Genomic DNA, 19,452 nt, shown 5'->3' on the forward strand with positions numbered 1-19,452 from the left:
ACTATTTTTTTAATACTTCCCAGAGAACTACTGAATTTTTTACAGATTTAAGTGGTAGTTCACTAATAACTAATCAATAACTACAATTTTTTAATACTTCCCAGAGAAATAATGAAAAAAATTCACAATTCATTCAAAACTTAATAACTAATGCAGGAAAAATTACTAGCACTAGATTAACATTACTGCTAGATACTGTACACTAATTATCAATATGTAGTAGCGTAGCAGACTTATGATTTGGGAAAGCTGTCAATAATTAGCCTATGCACTGCTGTCTTTTAGAGAACTATTCATAAACTAAATAATTTTTAAGAATTGTTTTTATAAATGCACTTGTCTGGAACACTTACCCTGTGGCCGATTTTCCGGCATTCCTCTGGACTGGCTTTGAATAACTAGACTAATCATGGTGAGTACTGGAACATACTGAGTCATCAGCCATCCAAATACCAGTTATTTTATTATTTAACCTACCTCTCAAAATTGTTTTTATGTATGTCTCTTTGTTCATATGTATATATATATATATATATATAAATATGTGTGTGTCCTGTGAATGATTAGATGATTCTACCCTTTCGGGTTGGCTCTTCATTAGTAACTACAGCATGGAATCATGATAACTAGTAATGACTCAAGTGTTAATGCATACTTTTATAGGACTTACAAATTATTTGGATCCGTATTCTAAAGTGAAGATCATGTTAACTAACTAGTAATGACTCAAGTGTTACTACATACCCCTATATGAACTACTAATTATTTGGATCCGTATTCTAAAGTGAAGATCATGTTAACTAACTAGTAATGACTCAAGTGTCTCAAATGACTCAAGCTATAATAAAATAACTGGTATTTGGATGGCTGATGACTCAGTATGTTCCAGTACTCACCATGATGAGTCTAGTTATTCAAAGCCAGTCCAGAGGAATGCCGGAAAATCGGCCACAGGGTAAGTGTTCCAGACAAGTGCATTTATAAAAACAATTCTTAAAAATTATTTAGTTTATGAATAGTTCTCTAAAAGACAGCAGTGCATAGGCTAATTATTGACAGCTTTCCCAAATCATAAGTCTGCTACGCTATTACATATTTATAATTAGTGTACAGTATCTAGCAGTAATGTTAATCTAGTGCTAGTAATTTGTCCTGCATTAGTTATTAATTAGTTTTGCATGAATTGTGAATTTTTTTCATTATTTCTCTGGGAAGTATTGAAAAATAGTAGTTATTGATTAGTTATTAGTGAACTACCACTTAAATCTGTAAAAAAAATTCAGTAGTTCTCTGTGAAGTATTAAAACATAGTAGTTATTGATTAGTTAATAGTGAACTACCACTTAAATCTGTGTGCTATTACTTACTAATTCGTTAATCAGAGTTACTTGTTAGTTAATTGTAGTTACTAGATTGTTAATATTGTGTTACTCATTTGTTCCTGTGTAGTTATTCATTAACGAAGGATCCGTATTTTAAAGTGTTACCACACACATATATATATATATATACATATATATATATATATATATATATATATATATATATATATCATATATATGAAAGAATGGGTCGCTCTCAGGAACTCAGTGAATTCAAGTGTGGTACCATGATAGGTTGCCACCTGTGCACATTTGTGAAATTTCCTCACTACCAAATATTCCACGGTCAACATTTAGTGGTATTATAACAAAGTGGAAGCAATTGGGAACAACAGCAACTCAGCCACGAAGTGGTAGGCCACGTAAAATCACAGAGTGAGGTCAGCGCATGCTTGAAGTGCACAGTGCGAAGAAGTCGGCAATTTTCTGCAGAGTCAGCTACATACATCCAAACTTTGTGTGGCCTTCAGATTAGCTCAAGTAGTGAGCATAGAGAGCTTCACGGAATGGGTTTCCGTGGCCGAGCAGCTGTATCCAAGCCTTACATCACCAAGTGCAATGCAAAGCGTTGAATGCAGTGGTGTAAAGCACGCCGCCACTGGACTAGAGCAGTGGAGACGTGTTCTCTGGAGTGACGAATCACGCTTCTCTGTCTGGTAATCCGATGGACGAGTCTGGGTTTGTCGGTTGCCAGGAGAACGGTACTTGCCTGACTGCATTGTGCCAAGTGTAAAGTTTGGTGGAGGGGGGATTATGGTGTGGGGTTGTTTTTCAGGGGTTGGGCTTGGCCACTTAGTTCCAGTGAAAGGAACTCTTAATGCTTCAGCATACTAAGATATTAAGTCCCAACTTTGTGGGAATATTTTGGGGATGGCCCCTTCCTGTTCCAGCATGACTGCGCACCAGTGCACAAAGCAAGGTCCATAAAGACATGGATTGAGTGAGTTTGTTGTGGAGGAACTTGACTGGCCTGCACAGAGTCCTGACCTCAACCTGATAGAACACTTTTGGGATGAATTAGCAGAGACTACGAGCCAGGCCTTCTCGTCCAACATCAGTGCCTGACCTCACAAATGCGCTTCTAGAAGAATGGTCAAAAATTCCCATAAACACACTCCTAAACCTTGTGGAAAGCCTTCCTAGAAGAGTTGAAGTTGTTATAGCTGTAAAGTGTGGGCCAACTCCATATTAAACCCTACGGATTAAGAATGGGATTTCATCAAAGTTCATGTGCATGTAAAGGCAGACGTCCCAAAACTTTTGGCAATATAGTGTATATATATTTCATTTAGCTGGATAAGAAGATTCAGTAGGCCAGCCAGATCAAACCAGCACACTGGTAAATTATCTCAGTATCGCTTTGTAGCTCTTTATCCTTACTGTTTGACAGCAATTGTTTTCTTTGTCTTCTGTTTGTATTTTTCCTAAAGAATTTTAGTAGTACTTTTGAGAAAAGGTTCCTATTATATGTACCAACACGTTCACCTACAAAGAAGCATGTCGCTCAGGGTGTGGAAATTAGGGCACATAATAGGGTTAGCCATTCATTTTGTGTCGTACTTGGATCAGTGGCTTCAGTGTCCAGTGTTAGAATCATTATGAATTGTATGAATGAAGTAGACTCAGGTTGCATTAATATGTGGAAAAATGAGCTGTTGCCTTACAATTTTCTTTGTATTAACTGTTTGACACTATGAGATAAAACTGAACACGTTTGTCTGAACACGTGAGAATGAGTTTGTATGGCCTAACGCTAACTGTTCTGTAGAGGCTGATGTCAAGCCATGATGAGCTAAAGTTTGTCTCACTTACTTATTGAACCACTACAAAGTGAACAAGCCTCAATTTTCCTAATTCCTTAGCGTCAAGAATAGTACACAGTAAAATCCAACAGTGATTCTAACTAAAACTTTTTAGATAACTTTACGTAATGTCTTAACTTAATTGTAAAAATCTAGTAATCTGTACTAGATTATATTAGATTATACACATACTATGTTTTGTTTACTCAGAAAACCCAAGTTAAGATGAATTGATTGGTTTGAGTTTGGTTTTTGAGGCGGGGAAATTCTTAATGGACTGTTCACTCATTTCCTCCACTTCTGCAGTTATTTTTCTCTGTTTGCATTCACTCATTTCAAGTCATGAATGTTGAATTGTCAATACAACTTAAAAATTTGAGAACATCACACAAGTTGACTTCATAAATTGATGTTGATTTTCCTAAAATATTTTTAGTCACCATTAAAGCGATTAGTGATCCCTTTGGTTTGGCACTTGGAACTTTTTTTGCCATTGATGCAGCGATGCAACAAGAAATCATTTATTTGGTGTCAAAGGAAGAGAAGATATATATATATATATATATATATATACAGTACTGTGCAAAAGTCTTAGGCATGTTAATATCCCCCACCCCCCGTCCCCCCCCCAAAAAAATGGTTTTAAGTCAGTTATTTATATATTTTGCTGTAGTGTGTCAGTAGGAAATATCAGTTTACATTTCCAAACATTCTTTTTGCCATTAATTGTAATAATCCAGTGAGATTTGTGTATGCACAAGGAGTCTGACAACAGCCAGGATGATCTGATCTCACCATCATCGAGTCCGTCTGTGATTACATGAAGAAACAGAAAAAACTGAGACAGACTAAATCCAGAAGAACTGCGGGAACGTCTCCAAGATGCTTGAAGAAACCTTCCTGCAAAGCTACAGTACTGTGGAAAGTACTGGCACTTGTGTTAAAATGCTGTAAAGTGAGAAGGCTTTCAAAAATAAAATCACAAATTGAATTTATTTATGATTTAACTTCTATTAACTAATTCAAATCAATATATGGTGTAACGACCCTTTGCGTTTAAAACGGCTTTTGTCCAGGTACACTTGTGCATAATTTTTCAGGTAGCTTTGCAGGAAGGTTTCTTCAAGCATCTTGGAGACGTTCCCGCAGTTCTTCTGGATTTAGTCTGTCTCAGTTTTTTCTGTTTCTTCATGTAATCACAGACGGACTCGATGATGGTGAGATCAGATCATACGGCTGTTGTCAGACTCCTTGTGCATACACAAATCTCACTGGATTATTACAATTAATGGCAAAAAGAATGTTTGGAAATGTAAACTGATATTTCCTACTGACACACTACAGCAAAAGATATAAATTAAAACCATTTTTTTTGGGGGGGGGGGGGGGGGGGGGGACGGGACGGGGGGTATTAACATGCCTAAGACTTTTGCACAGACTGTATATATATATATACATGAAATATAGTTATGTCATACATCATTCACTCACACACACACACACACACACACACACACACACACACACACACACACACACACACACACACACACACACACACACACACACACACACACACACACACACATATTAGTGTAAATAATTATTCACTAATTACACTAATTAATTCACTAATCATTAATTCACTCACACACGATTAGTGAATTAATTAGTGTAATTAGTGAATAATTATTTACACTAATATAATTAGTGAACATAATTAGTGAATTATGTTATATAACTATATAACTATATAACTATAGTTATATATATAATATATATAGTTATATAACTATATAACTATATAATTATGTTTAATAAATATTAAACATAATTAGTGAATTAATGTGTGTGTGGGTCAATTAATGATCTTTTATAATTTTGTTGCTAACACTTATGTACTAAACACCTTGTGAAACTTTTAATTGGGTTTATATAATCCCTATTTGTGACAATCTTGTAAATGATCATGCTTGAGTCACACAGACTTCAACATTCAGCATGCAAAACACACCCATAGTAACAATTACATTTTATTTAAAGTAAATAATCAAGTACTCTCTACAGTTATTTTTTAGTTACTAGAACTCTTACTAACTAACCTACCTAATTCACTTTACTTGCTTTTTTTAAGGCAATCGGTTTCCTGATATTTTCCTAGTAATGTGAACTCATTAGTTAACACAACTAATGATTTTGATTCAACAGAACTTGATTAACTTGATTAACAAGTTTTCTACACAAATGTTATTAAGTTGTGCCAACTAAAAATTAATACACTTCTTTACTTTGAAATTTTAAGGCAATCGGTTTACTCACTTTTTCTAAGTAAAGTCAACTTATTACATTTTACAGTGTAGGAAAAGTTCCTGTTTTGCATTTTCTATTGAAAAACGTATACAACAAACAAACCAAACTAAAAAGAAACGTGCTTTTAAACTTATTAATTTACCATATTTGTTTTTGTTGCACTGTTGCAATACTTTGAAAATTGATCATCAGACACAGGCACTTTTTTTTCTCACCCATATTAAAGTCCTGTCTGAATGGAGACAAAAAATGCGGCCTTGCAACAGCAGTCTTCTCAAAAGGATTCAATTTCATTCTGGAGCATCTTATCTTAACATCAGCCAGATTCTTTTAGGAACAAGGAAGAGATGAAAACAATGAGGTAGGCTTTTGTTGGTTCACTATTATTTTGATTATCATATTCCAGACATGTTGTCAGTCACTAATGAGGTCATTTTTCATGCAGGAGCCCAATGTTGGGTATAATGGGATATTATTTCCAGCCCCTCTGCTTTGTTTGCTGGCCTATGGGAGAGAGTCAGGTTCCCAAAGACCACTTATAAATTGATCTTTGCTTTAGTTGCACTGTTCAGTCCACTTCAACCAGATGATGGGTCAAGACTTCTTCCAAATTGTAAGTATGTTTGATTGTCGCAAGAATGATTTGTGACAGTATTGCTTTATATGCTGTTGTTTATTCTTCACTTGAAAAATTGATTAGAAGATTTATTTATTTTAGAAGTGCTGTTAGTTTGATAGACAAAAGGTGTGATTGGCATTCAAATAAATGATGCATTAAAAAAAAAGATATGTAGAAGATGAATAGTTTGACAATAACAATTTTACACCCAATGATATAAACGATCAATACATTATTATGAACAGCATCACATGTTTTCCGCATTGCTTATGCCTGGATATGCTTTCGAGAGTAACAGCTGTTCAGCTGCGATGCCTCTTTAGTGTTTATTATCTGTTCCCTCCATCCCTTTTTTTCTCAGATGATAAGAATAATTACAGGAGTCCTGGTCTCATTAGCCTTCTCATCTGGGATGACTATCGACCGAAGGGAGCTCCTAGTACCTCCACCCCCTGGCTCTCCTGATAGCCCCATTCCTCCTGATGACTACTTTGATGACTCTGCTGCAATTAACAACCACATACCTATATATGCCTATGATAATTACCCTATAGCAAAAGGAGGCAATCCCATAGCCAGAGAAGGTCAGATTATGCAATATGACGACTCATTAAATGGATATCCTTTACCCATGTTACCAATCCCGCCTGATAGGTATCCCATTCTACCAAAACCTCCGTTTGGGAACACAACTCAAGGATCTCGCACAGTGCCTACGGGACAAAAGCCCGACCTTTCGTACTGTGACATGCTGCTTGAGGCACCAGTGCCTCCACCTGTAGATCAAACGCCCTGGTTCTGTGTTTGCTCACATTGTAAAGGGGGTCCCAGTGGTCCAAAGGGGGACAAAGGAGATAGGGGACTGCAAGGTTATTAATTTGAACCAATTCTTAGTCACCCCATTGTATATGTATAATACAGCAGGAATTGAAGAGTAGATTTTCTTTTATTTCTTTGTTTTAGGTCTTCCCGGTAGTCCAGGATTAAGAGGCTTGCCAGGATTTCAAGGTCGTCCAGGGTTTAATGGTCATCAGGGACAAAAGGGTAAATACAGTCACGTATACTTCTATTCCAAAGACTCATTAAACCTAGTGTTACTGGATACAGTTTACTTACAATAGAGTCACTAATCTACCTCTGAGAGTGATCTTGGCGATTGAGTACAAAACATAATGGAGTGTTTACATTTGATAAGAGGAGCATTGCCAATCAAGCTTCCTTTTTTCTTCCAAAAGGCCAAATAGGTGATATTGGTGAAAAAGGAGATCTGGGTCCATTTGGCTTTACAGGACTCAAAGGACAGAGAAGCCCCAAGGGTAAGTTAGTAAACAGCTTTAGCAATTTAAAAATAATAATAATAATAATAAGATCACCAACTTTTTAAACATTTTGTCCTAGGTGATAAAGGGGACAGTGGTGTGGATGGAAATCCAGGACAGCAGGGCTCACCTGGTGAGTCAGGACAGTGCCCAGTAATTTGTTACTCAATCCAGGGACCTCCAGGAGAACTTGGCCAACCTGGTATGACAGGGGGAAAAGGACTTCCAGGGTTGGGAGGAAGTCCGGGGTCGAAGGGCCAGAAAGGGGATTTGGGGGATGTTGGTCCACATGGAGCTCCAGGTTTAAATGGGCAGAAAGGAGATCAGGGAGAAACGGGTGAGTGTCACTGCAAGGATGGGGTAGATGGTGCAAATGGAATGATCGGAATTCCAGGACTAAGAGGTGGCAAAGGGGACACTGGCCAACAAGGTGCAGCAGGGGTAAACGGAGACAAGGGGAAAAAAGGGGATCCTGGGGTAATGGGTGCTCCTGGCCCTTGCTCTCAACCAATTCAGTCTGCTTTTTTAGCAGCACTAAGCAGCAGTTACCCACAGCCACATTTGCCAGTTCCTTTTACTAATGTCTTTTACAACAGAGAATTTAATTTTGACCCCTTTAGAGGCATCTACAGGGCTCCCATCAATGGTACCTATGTCATTAACTACTACTTGGTTGTCTTCAGTAAAGTGCTCAAAGTGGGGCTCTTCCACAACTTCAGACCTGTCCTCAAAAGTACAGGGTCAACAGATCTTGGAACAACTTCTCAACAGGTGGTCCTGCATCTTAACATGGGTGATGAAGTTTGGCTACAGGTGAGAGATGCCGATTCCAACGGGATGTATTCCAATAGTGAGTGCAGCAGTACCTTCTCTGGCTTCCTGCTCTACCCAGACAGCTGTGATATCCCAATGTCACGGGATTTACCAGATCCTATAACCGGAACATACAGCTGGGGTGAATTAGAGGAACCTACTACCACTCTTGCTCCAGATGTCCAGTCTTGATGTAACCTAAGCCCAAACACCTCCCTAGCATATTTGGTAAATTCTAAGTAAATTTAATATAGTAGGAATTATAATAATAATAATAATAATAAACATTTAGACAGTCACATGTTTAGTCCAGAAAGGGATAGTTCACCCAGAAATGAAAATTTTGTCATCATTTACTCACCCTTATGTTGTTCCAAACTTATATGAGTTTCTTTCTTCTGTTGAACACAAAATAATATATTTTGAAGAATGTCGGTAACCAGACAATTGACAGTAGCCATTGACTTCCAAAGTATTTTTTTCCTACTATGGAAGTCAATGGCTACGTCAACTGTCTGGTTACCAACATTAGTTCAACAGAAGAAAGAGATTCATACAGGTTTGGAACAACATGACGGTGAGTAAATGATTACAAAATATTTATTTTTGAGTGAACTATCCCTTTAAGTAAAGCTTTTGAAAGGTAAGCTTCTTCTACATATTAAATGAATGCGCATGTTAAATTATATTAAATGGATACTACATTTGTGCAGTATCGCTACATTATATTTTTATTAAAATATGTGGTTTATATGGGGGCATTGCCTGCATGTGCTACCTCACGTTTTCAACATATATCATTGTGGAAAAAAAATATGTATTTCCTTTTGTACAAGTGTAAACTGTCTCCTGTTGACCTGCTCATGCAATCCTCGTAATGTTGAATTATGTCTGCTGAAATGACAGCAAAACATAGGCAAATTGTTTTGTCAGGATGTATGAGCAGATGCATCTTTTTAATTAATTTTACTTATGTATAATTAAAATTATATTAAATTTTTTAGTTATGATTTTGTTTACATAATGCATGAGTGAGAGAGGATAAAGCTAATGCTCAATGTACTTTATCTGAAAGATAGAGAGTAACAAACAAATGTTCTAGATGAGCTGCTCAACTGCGGTTGTTTGAAGCTAACAGAATCTTAATGAGGTCAATAGGAGTACGAAGAGCCATTGTAAGCAACAGTAACTGCTAAACTTAAAAGCTAACTGCTGTTGAAATAAGATATTTACAGATTTCTCCTTTATCACTGTGCATAGAGAAAATAAAGATATTTGTGATTTTATTTACAACTATCAGTTGACAATCAACTTTAGAAATTGTGATATTACATATCGTTATTGAGATTAATATAAAAAAGTATTTATTCAGTCATTTTGGTCTGTACTTGAACTTTATCTATTTTCAATAAATATGGATTAAATACATTTGTCCTTGCACCTTGTCTGTAGTCTGTAATGTTGAAAATCATATTTGGAAAAAAGATCCGGTTACAGTTGTCTGTATGAATACTGTTATTTTATAAATAAAAACGAACAAGAACTGGTTTGTTTTTGTTTTTTTGTCCAAACCTTTGTGGTGTTTGTACGATAGAATTTACCTTCTTTATCATGCTTTCATAAACTGAACATCTAGCTACAGTATTTTATTATAATACACTATTTTATAACAATACATTTACTTACACTAAGGAATGTTGCTTTATATCACAAAGTGTGTTGCAAAAAAAAAAAAAAAAAAACACACACACAGCTAGGACTTTACTATGTAGTTTTATACTATTGTTGTGTAGTCACCAAATTCCAGCAAAGCAGTTTCTTTCAAATTACTAAAGATATACACCAAAATGTCTGCATGAATGGTCTCTAGAGAGCTATATATTTGGCAATTGTTCAAATTTACAATAACTTTATCTGCTAATAACAGTCCAGAGCAGTGCTCTATTTCAGTGATGCTCTCTATGAATGTCTATTTTGAACAGCCTTAAATATGCTTCAAGAACTGGATGACTTCTACATGCATTCCTCAATTCTCGGCAGGTGATACGTTTCCCTCATCCTCATCCTCAGCCATGCCTTTCAAGTAGGTACGCTTAAACTCCTCAAATACCACTTCATCCTCCAGTTCGCTACAAACAGCCACACAGTCACATAAAAAGGACAAGAAGCAGATACATTACACATATATTATTGAAGGTACATAAAAATAAGTAAATAAAAAAAGATCATTTAAATTTGAATCCTAATTCTTGAACATGCAGAGTAAACTGTTTAAATCATGACTGACCTTTCTTTCACTTCAAGAGGCAATAAAGAGAAACAATATTTTTAAGGAGTTGCTTATATATAATTTTATGTGAACCACAAAATATTTAAGAGACAGATAAAAGAACATGCGTACGGACACTCACGCATGTTCGTATTTAATAATACCTGCTTCAGGCTTCGGGTGCATAAGCTGGAAAGGGAGCTCCACTCCAACCTCACTGATATATCAAAACACAAAGCTCATATAAAGGGATCTCAATATAGTCCAAAAGTCTGAGACCGCTAGCAAAAAAGTTGGTCTCACTTTATATTATATTATATATATTAAATACACCTGTATCCTACTTCAGTAGCAGCAATACAATATGAACACAGTTAGTGCATTGTACTTAATTTTTGAACATAGTACAAATGTAAATTTTGTTCAAAGTACATAGTAGTTAAGGACACCTATAAAGTGTGACCAAAAAGTTTTTTTTACTAGATTTAAATAAGATTTTGAATCTCAGATTATGTCATATGTTCGTTGGCTGCGTCCGAAATCAAATACTTCCCTACTATATAGTATGCAAAAAACAGTACACCAAAAGAGTAGGCTAGTATGTCCGAATATTTGGAAAAAGACAGTAGGGGAAAAGTCCTACTTCCGCTGAGATTACATTACTATCCCATTAGGCTATGGGAGAGGATGTATGAATGGAAGTGAAGGTCAACTGTGGCAACTGTGGTCACGTGAGAGTAACAAAATGGTGGATGTAGTATGTTCGAATTCATTCATACTAAGGTCAAATGAAGTACCTACTTAGGCAGTATGCGATTTTGGACGCAGCATCTGTGTTTGTCCATGAACTTTTGTTATACTTACACTTCTGTATGCCATCTTTGTAGGCCTTTTTTTAGTTTTTCATGTTGATTTTCTCCCCCAGGTGTGTTTTGTTATCTCATTATCTTGTTAAGCTTGTTAGCCTGTGTGTATATATAGCCCTAGTGTTTCTCTTTTTGTTTTGTCAGTCAAAATTTCAGTTCCCTGCATTCCCTGGTTAACGGTTCGTGTGTTTATTGTTTTGTTTGTTGTACGTTTTAACAAATACCCCTGTCTGCCATATATTCAGCTCCCTCGTGTTACAGATTTTCAATAGGTCTCCGATTTTTGGACTCTACTACATATGCACACACATTAAAGCTTTACTGATATGGAATTCTCTGACTCCAAGATTGAAGAAATTTAATATTTACCTGGTTCCCATAATCCTATATGAAGAAGAAAAACAGAACACATTAGGATGTATGTGACACACAACAGGTAAAACACACATCAAGCATGTGTGGTTTTATACTGTAGTAGTATATTGTGTCTTGGGATACAAACCCTCCAACAATAAGCTTCACAACAATTCTGTAAGACACCATGATCCCCAGAACTTCCTTCAGGACTCCCTCTTTGATGCTGCAATAGAGCATTTAAACATAGTAAACATTTGGAATGCATTAATGAACGTTTTTTCCCCAATAAACTAAAGCAGCTCTCATTATCTTCATGGGGACTCACATGCTTGAAGAGGCTAGATTGGTGTCTTCATGCTTCAGTTTTCCATCCAGTGCGATGCCATGCTTTTTTCTGTTATTGGCCATGAGGGGAAGCAAGGTGTAAACTTTGTCCAGTTTGGCACCTGAATCAACAGAGTCCCTGCACCAAATAGGAATCTTCAATCAGATTAATATTTATTGTTTTATTGGACTACATCTACATATCTGTATAAAATGATTACCCAGAGTCCTCTGTGGCCACTGTCTCATTATAACTGTCATTGGAGTACAGCACCACATTGGCGATTTGTTCCACTAAAAGGCAAACAATCACAAGTGTGTTATTTTATATTTACAGCAGTCAACTTATGACTTATGACTGACTGTGTATACAAATATCGGTAACACTTTACAATAAGGTGCATTAGTTAACATTAGTTAATGTAGGCCTATTAACTAACATGAACTAACAATGAGCAATACATTGTCACAGTATTTATTCATCTTTGTTAAATACAGCTGTTCATTGTTTGTTCATGTTAGTTCACAGTGCATTAACTAATGTTAACAAATACAACCTTTGATTTTAATAATGTATTAGTAAATGTTATATTAACTAACATTAATAAATGCTGAGGAAATATTGTTCATTCTTAGTTCTGATCCACTAAGGTAGTTAATGTTAACTAATGAATCTTATTGTAAAGTGTTACCCAAATATCTACATTTTGCCAATGAATTTGCCAGGGTCAATAAGATAATGTAGATCATCTATTCTTTTTTTCTTTTTTTTTAAACACACATATGCAACGCTATTGACATGTATATGGCACGGTTTGTTCAGGTTGTAAAATAAATCAAACAAAAGAGTACATTTGGCTCATTCATTTCAACTGAAATTTCAACTGAAACACTTATTTCTCATGTCTACCAATTTGTCAACATTTCAAACTCGCTCTTACCAGAAATAATGATGTTCTTCACATTTTTGTTGGAGTCATTCCTGATTTTGACACTTAAGTTGATGGGTTCCCCATGATAGTAAGTCTACAAGAAAAAAGTCTAAATCATTTAATTTAAGAAAAACTATGGTGCAACATTGCAAACAGATTCATTATATTCCATAAAATGTCATTCTTCATTTAAAAAGCAGTATAAAACGTTGCTAACAACAAAGAAAGATAAATGCATGCTCGCCTAGTGGTCTGTTTGAAACCCACCTGTTTTTCTAAGTTTGCCTCCATATGCAGTGGTTTGTCAGACATGAGAAAGTCACGGGTGGTCTGCACACAGGGAGCTGGTCCGAGCTGCTCTGGAGCGTACTGGACCTTGCGAATCGTCAAACATACTGTGCTCCTGATGGTGGTGGAGGGGAACAAGACATATTATTGTTGAGATCTATACCAAACAATGGTCTTCACTGCTCCACAGACTACATGAGGGAACCTGTTCTGTCTTTTGACACTTAACTTGTGGTAATATATATATATATACCACTTTGATTACCCTGATTTGCTTATATATATATATATATATATATAAGCAAATCAGGGTAATCAAAGTGGTACAAGCAGATCAAGGTACAAGATACAACACTGTTTTTCCACCGGGACAGAGAATAAGAACAAAGAGTTGTAGACTGGACTAACCGTTTGCGAACTTTTGCATTCTGGCTCTCAGCACAAAAGGCTTTCACCTCGAACTGAACAGCACAGTACTGTGAAAAAGTATAGATATGAAACCACTCAGAGAGCATATATCATGTACATACAAAATAAACAGCTATGTCAGAGAAAGACTGATGACATATTTGATATAACATGATAAACATTAATATGGTTGCACCATATCTTAAAACAAAATTTCTTCTTAGTTTAGTAGAATAGTTTGATGTTTGACAGTAAGATGTTACCTTTCCAGAATCTTTTGGGCTTGGCTGTATTCCTACTGAGCAGGGCAAGTTATCAGGGAACTAAAGAAACAGAAATATTCTTTATCAGCAGGTCTTTCAACATACAGAAACATAAGACGTTGTTTTATATATCAAAATGAAATAGCACAGATGCACACACACACAAAATTGTCCCAAATGATCATTATTAAGGTATTAGGTGGCAATACTAAATTTCACCCGTAGGTGTGAGCTAGACTGTAAATATAGGGCTGTGTCTGTGGATGTTAGCCCTGCAATGGACTGTCTATGCATTCTACAGCCAGAGACGGTGGGATAGGCACAATGCACAAGCAGTTTAGAGAATGGATGCAGGTCATTATTACAACTGAATGCAAACAAAAAAGTATGACCTGATGGAGTTTGGGTGCCTTGCCAGTGTTGCCTCTGGGTTTCTTGGGGACACTTAAAGGGTTAGTTCACCCAACAATTAAAATTCTGTCATTAATTACTCACCCTCATGTCGTTCCAAACCTGTAATCTTCAGAACACATATTAAGATTTTTTTTATGAAATCTGAGAGTCCCTCCATTGATAGCTATGCAACTTACACTTTGACGCTTTAAAAAGTTCGTAAAGAGATTGTAAAACTAATCCATATGAATTGAGCATTTTACACCTAAGTTTCTGAAGAAACTTGAGCACTTTATGAACAGATTTAATTTAATCCTTTATTCACATATAAACATTGATCAGCGAACATAAACATAAGCTCAACCGAACCTACTTAATGCGTGAGAACAAACCTTCTCGCGGAAACGCGCTGCGTAACACGAGAATGATCGTAGTTTCATGATCTCTTTATGAACTTTTTGTCAGCTGCGTAGCTGTCAATGGAGGGGCAGAAAGCTCTCAGATTTCATTTAAAAATATCTTTGTGTTCCTAAGATGAATGAAAGTCTTACGGGTTTGGAACGACATGAAGGTGATTAATTAATGACAGAATTTTCATTTTTGGGTGAACTATACCTTTAACATTCAACAATATTGTTGATCTGACTGCACTGACTATTGGATGAAAACTGAACTGAGCTGGACGACGACATAACTTTTTTTCTGCAGAACTGCTTTATAGTTGAAATTAACTAATTTAATTGATGATCTTTACAACAGAACTGAATCAACAGAGCTGCTGTTCAGCCGAAATGAAGTCTGTTTCCATCATTTAATCATTTTCCTGATGTTTATCACTATAAAGCTGCTTCGGAACAATCTGAATTGTATAAAGCTCAATTTAAATAAAGGTTGAATTGACTGTGATGATACCATGGTCTTTGATGCACCTTGAAAAACATGTAAATACCATGGTACATAATAAGGTGATGGGATTCAGTACCATAGTATCATTTCTGTGAAGCTGCTTTGATACAATCTGTATTGTAAAAAGCGCTATATAAATAAAGGTGACTTGACTTGACTTCTAATTTTGCAAGGAAAAGGTCTAATGTAATCACTTGATGATGCTTACTTCAAAGAAAAACGGGTAGGCATTGTCACCCAGTTTGCGCAGTAGTTTGTCCTGAACCTTGGTGAGAATGCCCTGCTCTTTGTCCTGCAGTGGGGGGTAGATTTGCCGGGTGGCAATGTAGATCTCTCGTCTGAACGAGATGCCCATCACGTCCGTATCATCACGGCCGTATCGGAACACGCAGGACAAGCTGGCGTATGCTAGAGGGCGACACAATCACAAAGCGCTTCTCATTTTAATACATCTGATTTATCCTCTGTTCAGTTTGTAAACTTTGAATGAATGTAGTGACCTTTTTTCCCTTTCAGCTGTTCAGGGTCAATGAGAAGGACGCCATCTGATGGAGAAGGAAAAGGTCAAAGTAAATGCAAGTTTTAAGAAAACTTGGTAAGTGCTTAAAATCACAGTAAAATGATTCTCTCACGCACCCACTGGATCCACTGAGTCAACACGGTCAACAAAGTCTCTCCTCCCCATATACACACCAACCTGATTCAAAAACACAACATATATTACTTAACAAGCTTAAAAGAGGAAAAGTCTTTTGTGTGTTGTTCTTTTTCCCAGATCCTCTTATCTAACATAAACAGACTAATAACCAATTAGTGGTTAACCAAGTGGCCGTGGTCCAGTTGCGGTAAGACTTTACAATAAGGTCTCATTTGCTAACATTAGTAAATGTAGGCCTGATTTCTAACATGAACAATGAAAAATACATTTGTTGCAATATTTATTTATCTTTGTTAATGCTAGTTAATAAAAACCCAACTGTCATTAATTGTTCATGTTAGTTCATAGTGCATTAACTAATGTTAACAATGAATGTATTAGTAAATGTTGAAATTAACATTAAATAAGATTACTAAATGCTGTAGAAGTATTGCTATTTCTTAGTTCCTGTTAACTGAAGTAGTTAACTAATGTTAACAAATGAAACCTTATTGTGAAGTGTTACCATAAATCCTTGTCTGAGAAATGACAAACACCAAAATATTTCTGCATGTCCCACAGATTTTCTGTCAGCCATTTAAAATCAACTAGACAACCACATACAATCGAACAAGAAACCAAATGTACACCCGATCACACCTGCATGTGCAGCCTGTGAATTATTCTACTACATGTAAAAAGATTTCCAATCAAAAGCATTATTATACTGTATATATAGTGAACTCCAACAAGAATATCCCTGGTTCGAGTCCTGGCTGAGTCAGGAAGCCTTTCTGTGTGGAGTTTGCATGCTCTCCCTGTGTGGGCTTGGTGGGCTCCCTGTCTTTCCCTTGGGTGCTCCAGTTTCTTTCACAATCCATAAACATGCAGGATAGATGAAATGGAGACACTGAATTACCAGTGAGTGAAAGTGTCCATCCATCCAGGGTATTTTCTTGCCTATGGTCTGAGAAGCTGCGATAGGCTTCCAGCATCCCCTCAACCCAACATTGGAAGGGTTTGGAGAATAGATGGATAGTCAACTCCACATATAGTCAACTCTAAAGGGGTTGATTCCTTGTATCAAAGTTTACTCTATTAATCAAGTCTAGTATTCAATTATTTTTTTATCATCAATTTAGGCATCTTCTTTTAATGACCATTTGAAGAGAAAGAATAAAAGCATTTCAGGCTTACGCAAATATATTCTCTTTTATTATTATATTAAGGTACTATATCCACCTGTATAGTTATGTTGATTATATTTTTGAAGTTGTCCTTAACTTACCGACTTGTCCTTGGATATTTTCTTGAAGACGACCTGTTTTGAACTCATTGTTGTTTAGAGACTTAAACAAAAACAAAACAACAATAAATTAATGCTTAGATTAATGTCGAGCCAGTATGCAATGTAAACCTAACTGCAACAATCATTGCATGTAAGTCACTAACTTAGTCCTTCAAACTATACTGTACAATAATATTCTTCATATATCTAGTAAACCTTAATCAAGGCTTTCCAACATCAGAGTGACTTCAAAACTCAGATTATTTTTTACATAACAGTGACATAAAATCAACATTACTCATGTCCCACATAACACCCAACAGAAGGTCCTTTAAATTCTACATGCATTATGAATTTCATACCTGGCAGTGATGATTCGACTAATTTGTGAGGTCTGCGGCTTGAGGACAGAGAAAGCAGTGACCCGTGGGGAGGAGATGGTATTTGTACTCAGGATGTGTATTGCCCAACTAATCAGGTTAGGCAGGGTTATAGCTAAAATCCCCTTCACACATTCTCCAGCTTTCCAAATAGACAGACGGATATGGATAGATAGCTTGCTGTGCTTTCTGCAGGTGCTATACCTGCCTGAGCGGATTGGGTTGGTTCGCTTTAGTCAGCATTGGGGGAGATTACTAGGCACTGACACTCTGTGCACAAGCACTTTATTTGTCAAGGCAAGTCATGTGCCGAGAAATGTGGTCTCTCTCATGGGCTTTGTGTGTAAACAGTTCACTAGTTGTTTATAGGGTGGGAAATTTCAACTTGTATACAAAATCTGAGTCAAAAATACAATTAGAAGTCAGTCTATAGAACAAATGCATTTGCACATTGTAACTGCGGAACTAATAAATAATCAATGTAATCAATCAAATAAACAATGTAAATAAAAGTTTTAGTAACAGTATAGTATACTTACTAACAGTATACTTTATTTGGCGGGAGTGTTTATCATTAAAAGAAATAAAACTCTTTATTCGATGGTCTACTTTACACATTCTAGTAACTATAAGTAACTTTGCAACTACATGTCAACTAGTAGTTTTTTATTTTGCAAACACTTTATTTTGATGCTCCCCCAACAGACTTTCTACTGACTATAAGTCATTTTGCAACTACGTCAACTTATTACCCGAACCCTAACACTACCAGTCTACTAGTACAAATACTCTGATGAGAGTTAGTAGACATATAGTGGATCATCGAAATAAAGTGTAACCTAAAACTCATGTTATATATGGATATATTCAAGGATATATAATACATCCATAGAGATTTAATTAAGGGAGGCGATGCTCAGAGGTATTAATCATTGATAGTGTCTCAGTTATAATCCCAGACTGTCAGTGTCAGCAGTGTAAACACCTAGGAAGCTGAGGAGGGATTACCACCATGAAAGAGATGAAGTCATATTAGTGCTCAAGCCCTGAAAGGGCAAAGGCCTTATTGTTTTCCGTAGGATTATTTATTATTATTATTATTAGGGCCTAAGCCCCAAAGGCATGCAACCACTATTGTTTTTCTAAGGATTATAATTATAATTTTTTTTAAATCCCGACTTCTCTGGCACTTTTGGGGCCCTTATCATGCAAAAAACTCATGAAAATTGGCACACATGTTGGAATCGTAGGCCATTAGGGCCGAACAGAAGCTGGTACTTGGGCGTGGCCGGGGTGCTCCACAGTGCCCCCTTGAATGCTGTCCAAACACTTGGTTCACATATCATACACACTTGCACTTACATGTATGAAACTCAGTTAACCATAGCATGCAGTGATCACTTTATGCATTTTAAAAGATTTGGTAACACTTTAGAATACTGTTCCATCATTAATGAATAACTACACAGGAGCAAATGAGTAATGAATTATTAACAGTCTAGTTAACTAACAAGAAACTCTGATTAAAAAAATTGTAATGAGGAAGTTCACTATTAGCTAATCAACAACTACTATTTTTTCATATCTCTCAGAGGAGAACTACTATACAGGTTAGGGAGTTGTCATGCTTTTCACTTTAGAATACTGATCCAAATAATTAGTAATTCCCTCTGAAGGATTTGGTAATACATTCAAACAGTCATTACTAGTGGGTTACCATGATATTTACTTCAGAATGAATGGTCACACTTTAGTTTATAGGGTCCAATTATCACTATCAACTATCTATTAACTATGACTTTTGCCTCAAGAAACCCCAAATTACTGCTTATGAATAGCTTGTAAGGTTTGTTAAGTTTAGGTATTTGGTAGGAATTGGGTAGAATATGGTCAGGC

At 36.2% G+C, this 19,452-nt stretch overlaps 2 protein-coding genes across 2 annotated transcripts; one reads left to right on the forward strand and one right to left on the reverse strand.

The window, feature by feature from the left end:
* Window positions 1-6,525: 6,525 nt before the first annotated feature.
* Window positions 6,526-8,437, forward strand: LOC311292397 (uncharacterized protein; the record flags this gene model as incomplete). Its single annotated transcript, XM_084412061.1, has 4 exons — window positions 6,526-6,982; window positions 7,077-7,157; window positions 7,349-7,429; window positions 7,512-8,437. 4 exons carry the CDS (start codon window positions 6,526-6,528, stop codon window positions 8,435-8,437), a joined length of 1,545 nt encoding a protein of 514 aa, XP_084268187.1.
* A 1,571-nt stretch (window positions 8,438-10,008) lies between these two features.
* Window positions 10,009-17,726, reverse strand: saga (S-antigen; retina and pineal gland (arrestin) a). Its single transcript, XM_084411567.1, has 15 exons — window positions 17,539-17,726; window positions 17,177-17,237; window positions 15,888-15,948; window positions 15,752-15,796; window positions 15,460-15,659; window positions 13,953-14,012; window positions 13,690-13,757; window positions 13,261-13,396; window positions 13,003-13,087; window positions 12,283-12,355; window positions 12,063-12,200; window positions 11,883-11,960; window positions 11,750-11,764; window positions 10,657-10,731; window positions 10,009-10,374 (listed from the first exon to the last, which is right to left on the reverse strand). The coding sequence occupies exons 2-15, from the start codon at window positions 17,222-17,224 to the stop codon at window positions 10,272-10,274; spliced, it is 1,185 nt and encodes a 394-aa protein (XP_084267693.1). The 5' UTR covers window positions 17,225-17,237; window positions 17,539-17,726; the 3' UTR covers window positions 10,009-10,271.
* Between the last annotated feature and the right edge of the window lie 1,726 nt (window positions 17,727-19,452).

The sequence above is a fragment of the Rutilus rutilus genome, assembly GCF_951802725.1.
Source record: "Rutilus rutilus genome assembly, chromosome: 6".
NCBI lineage: Eukaryota > Metazoa > Chordata > Actinopteri > Cypriniformes > Leuciscidae > Rutilus > Rutilus rutilus.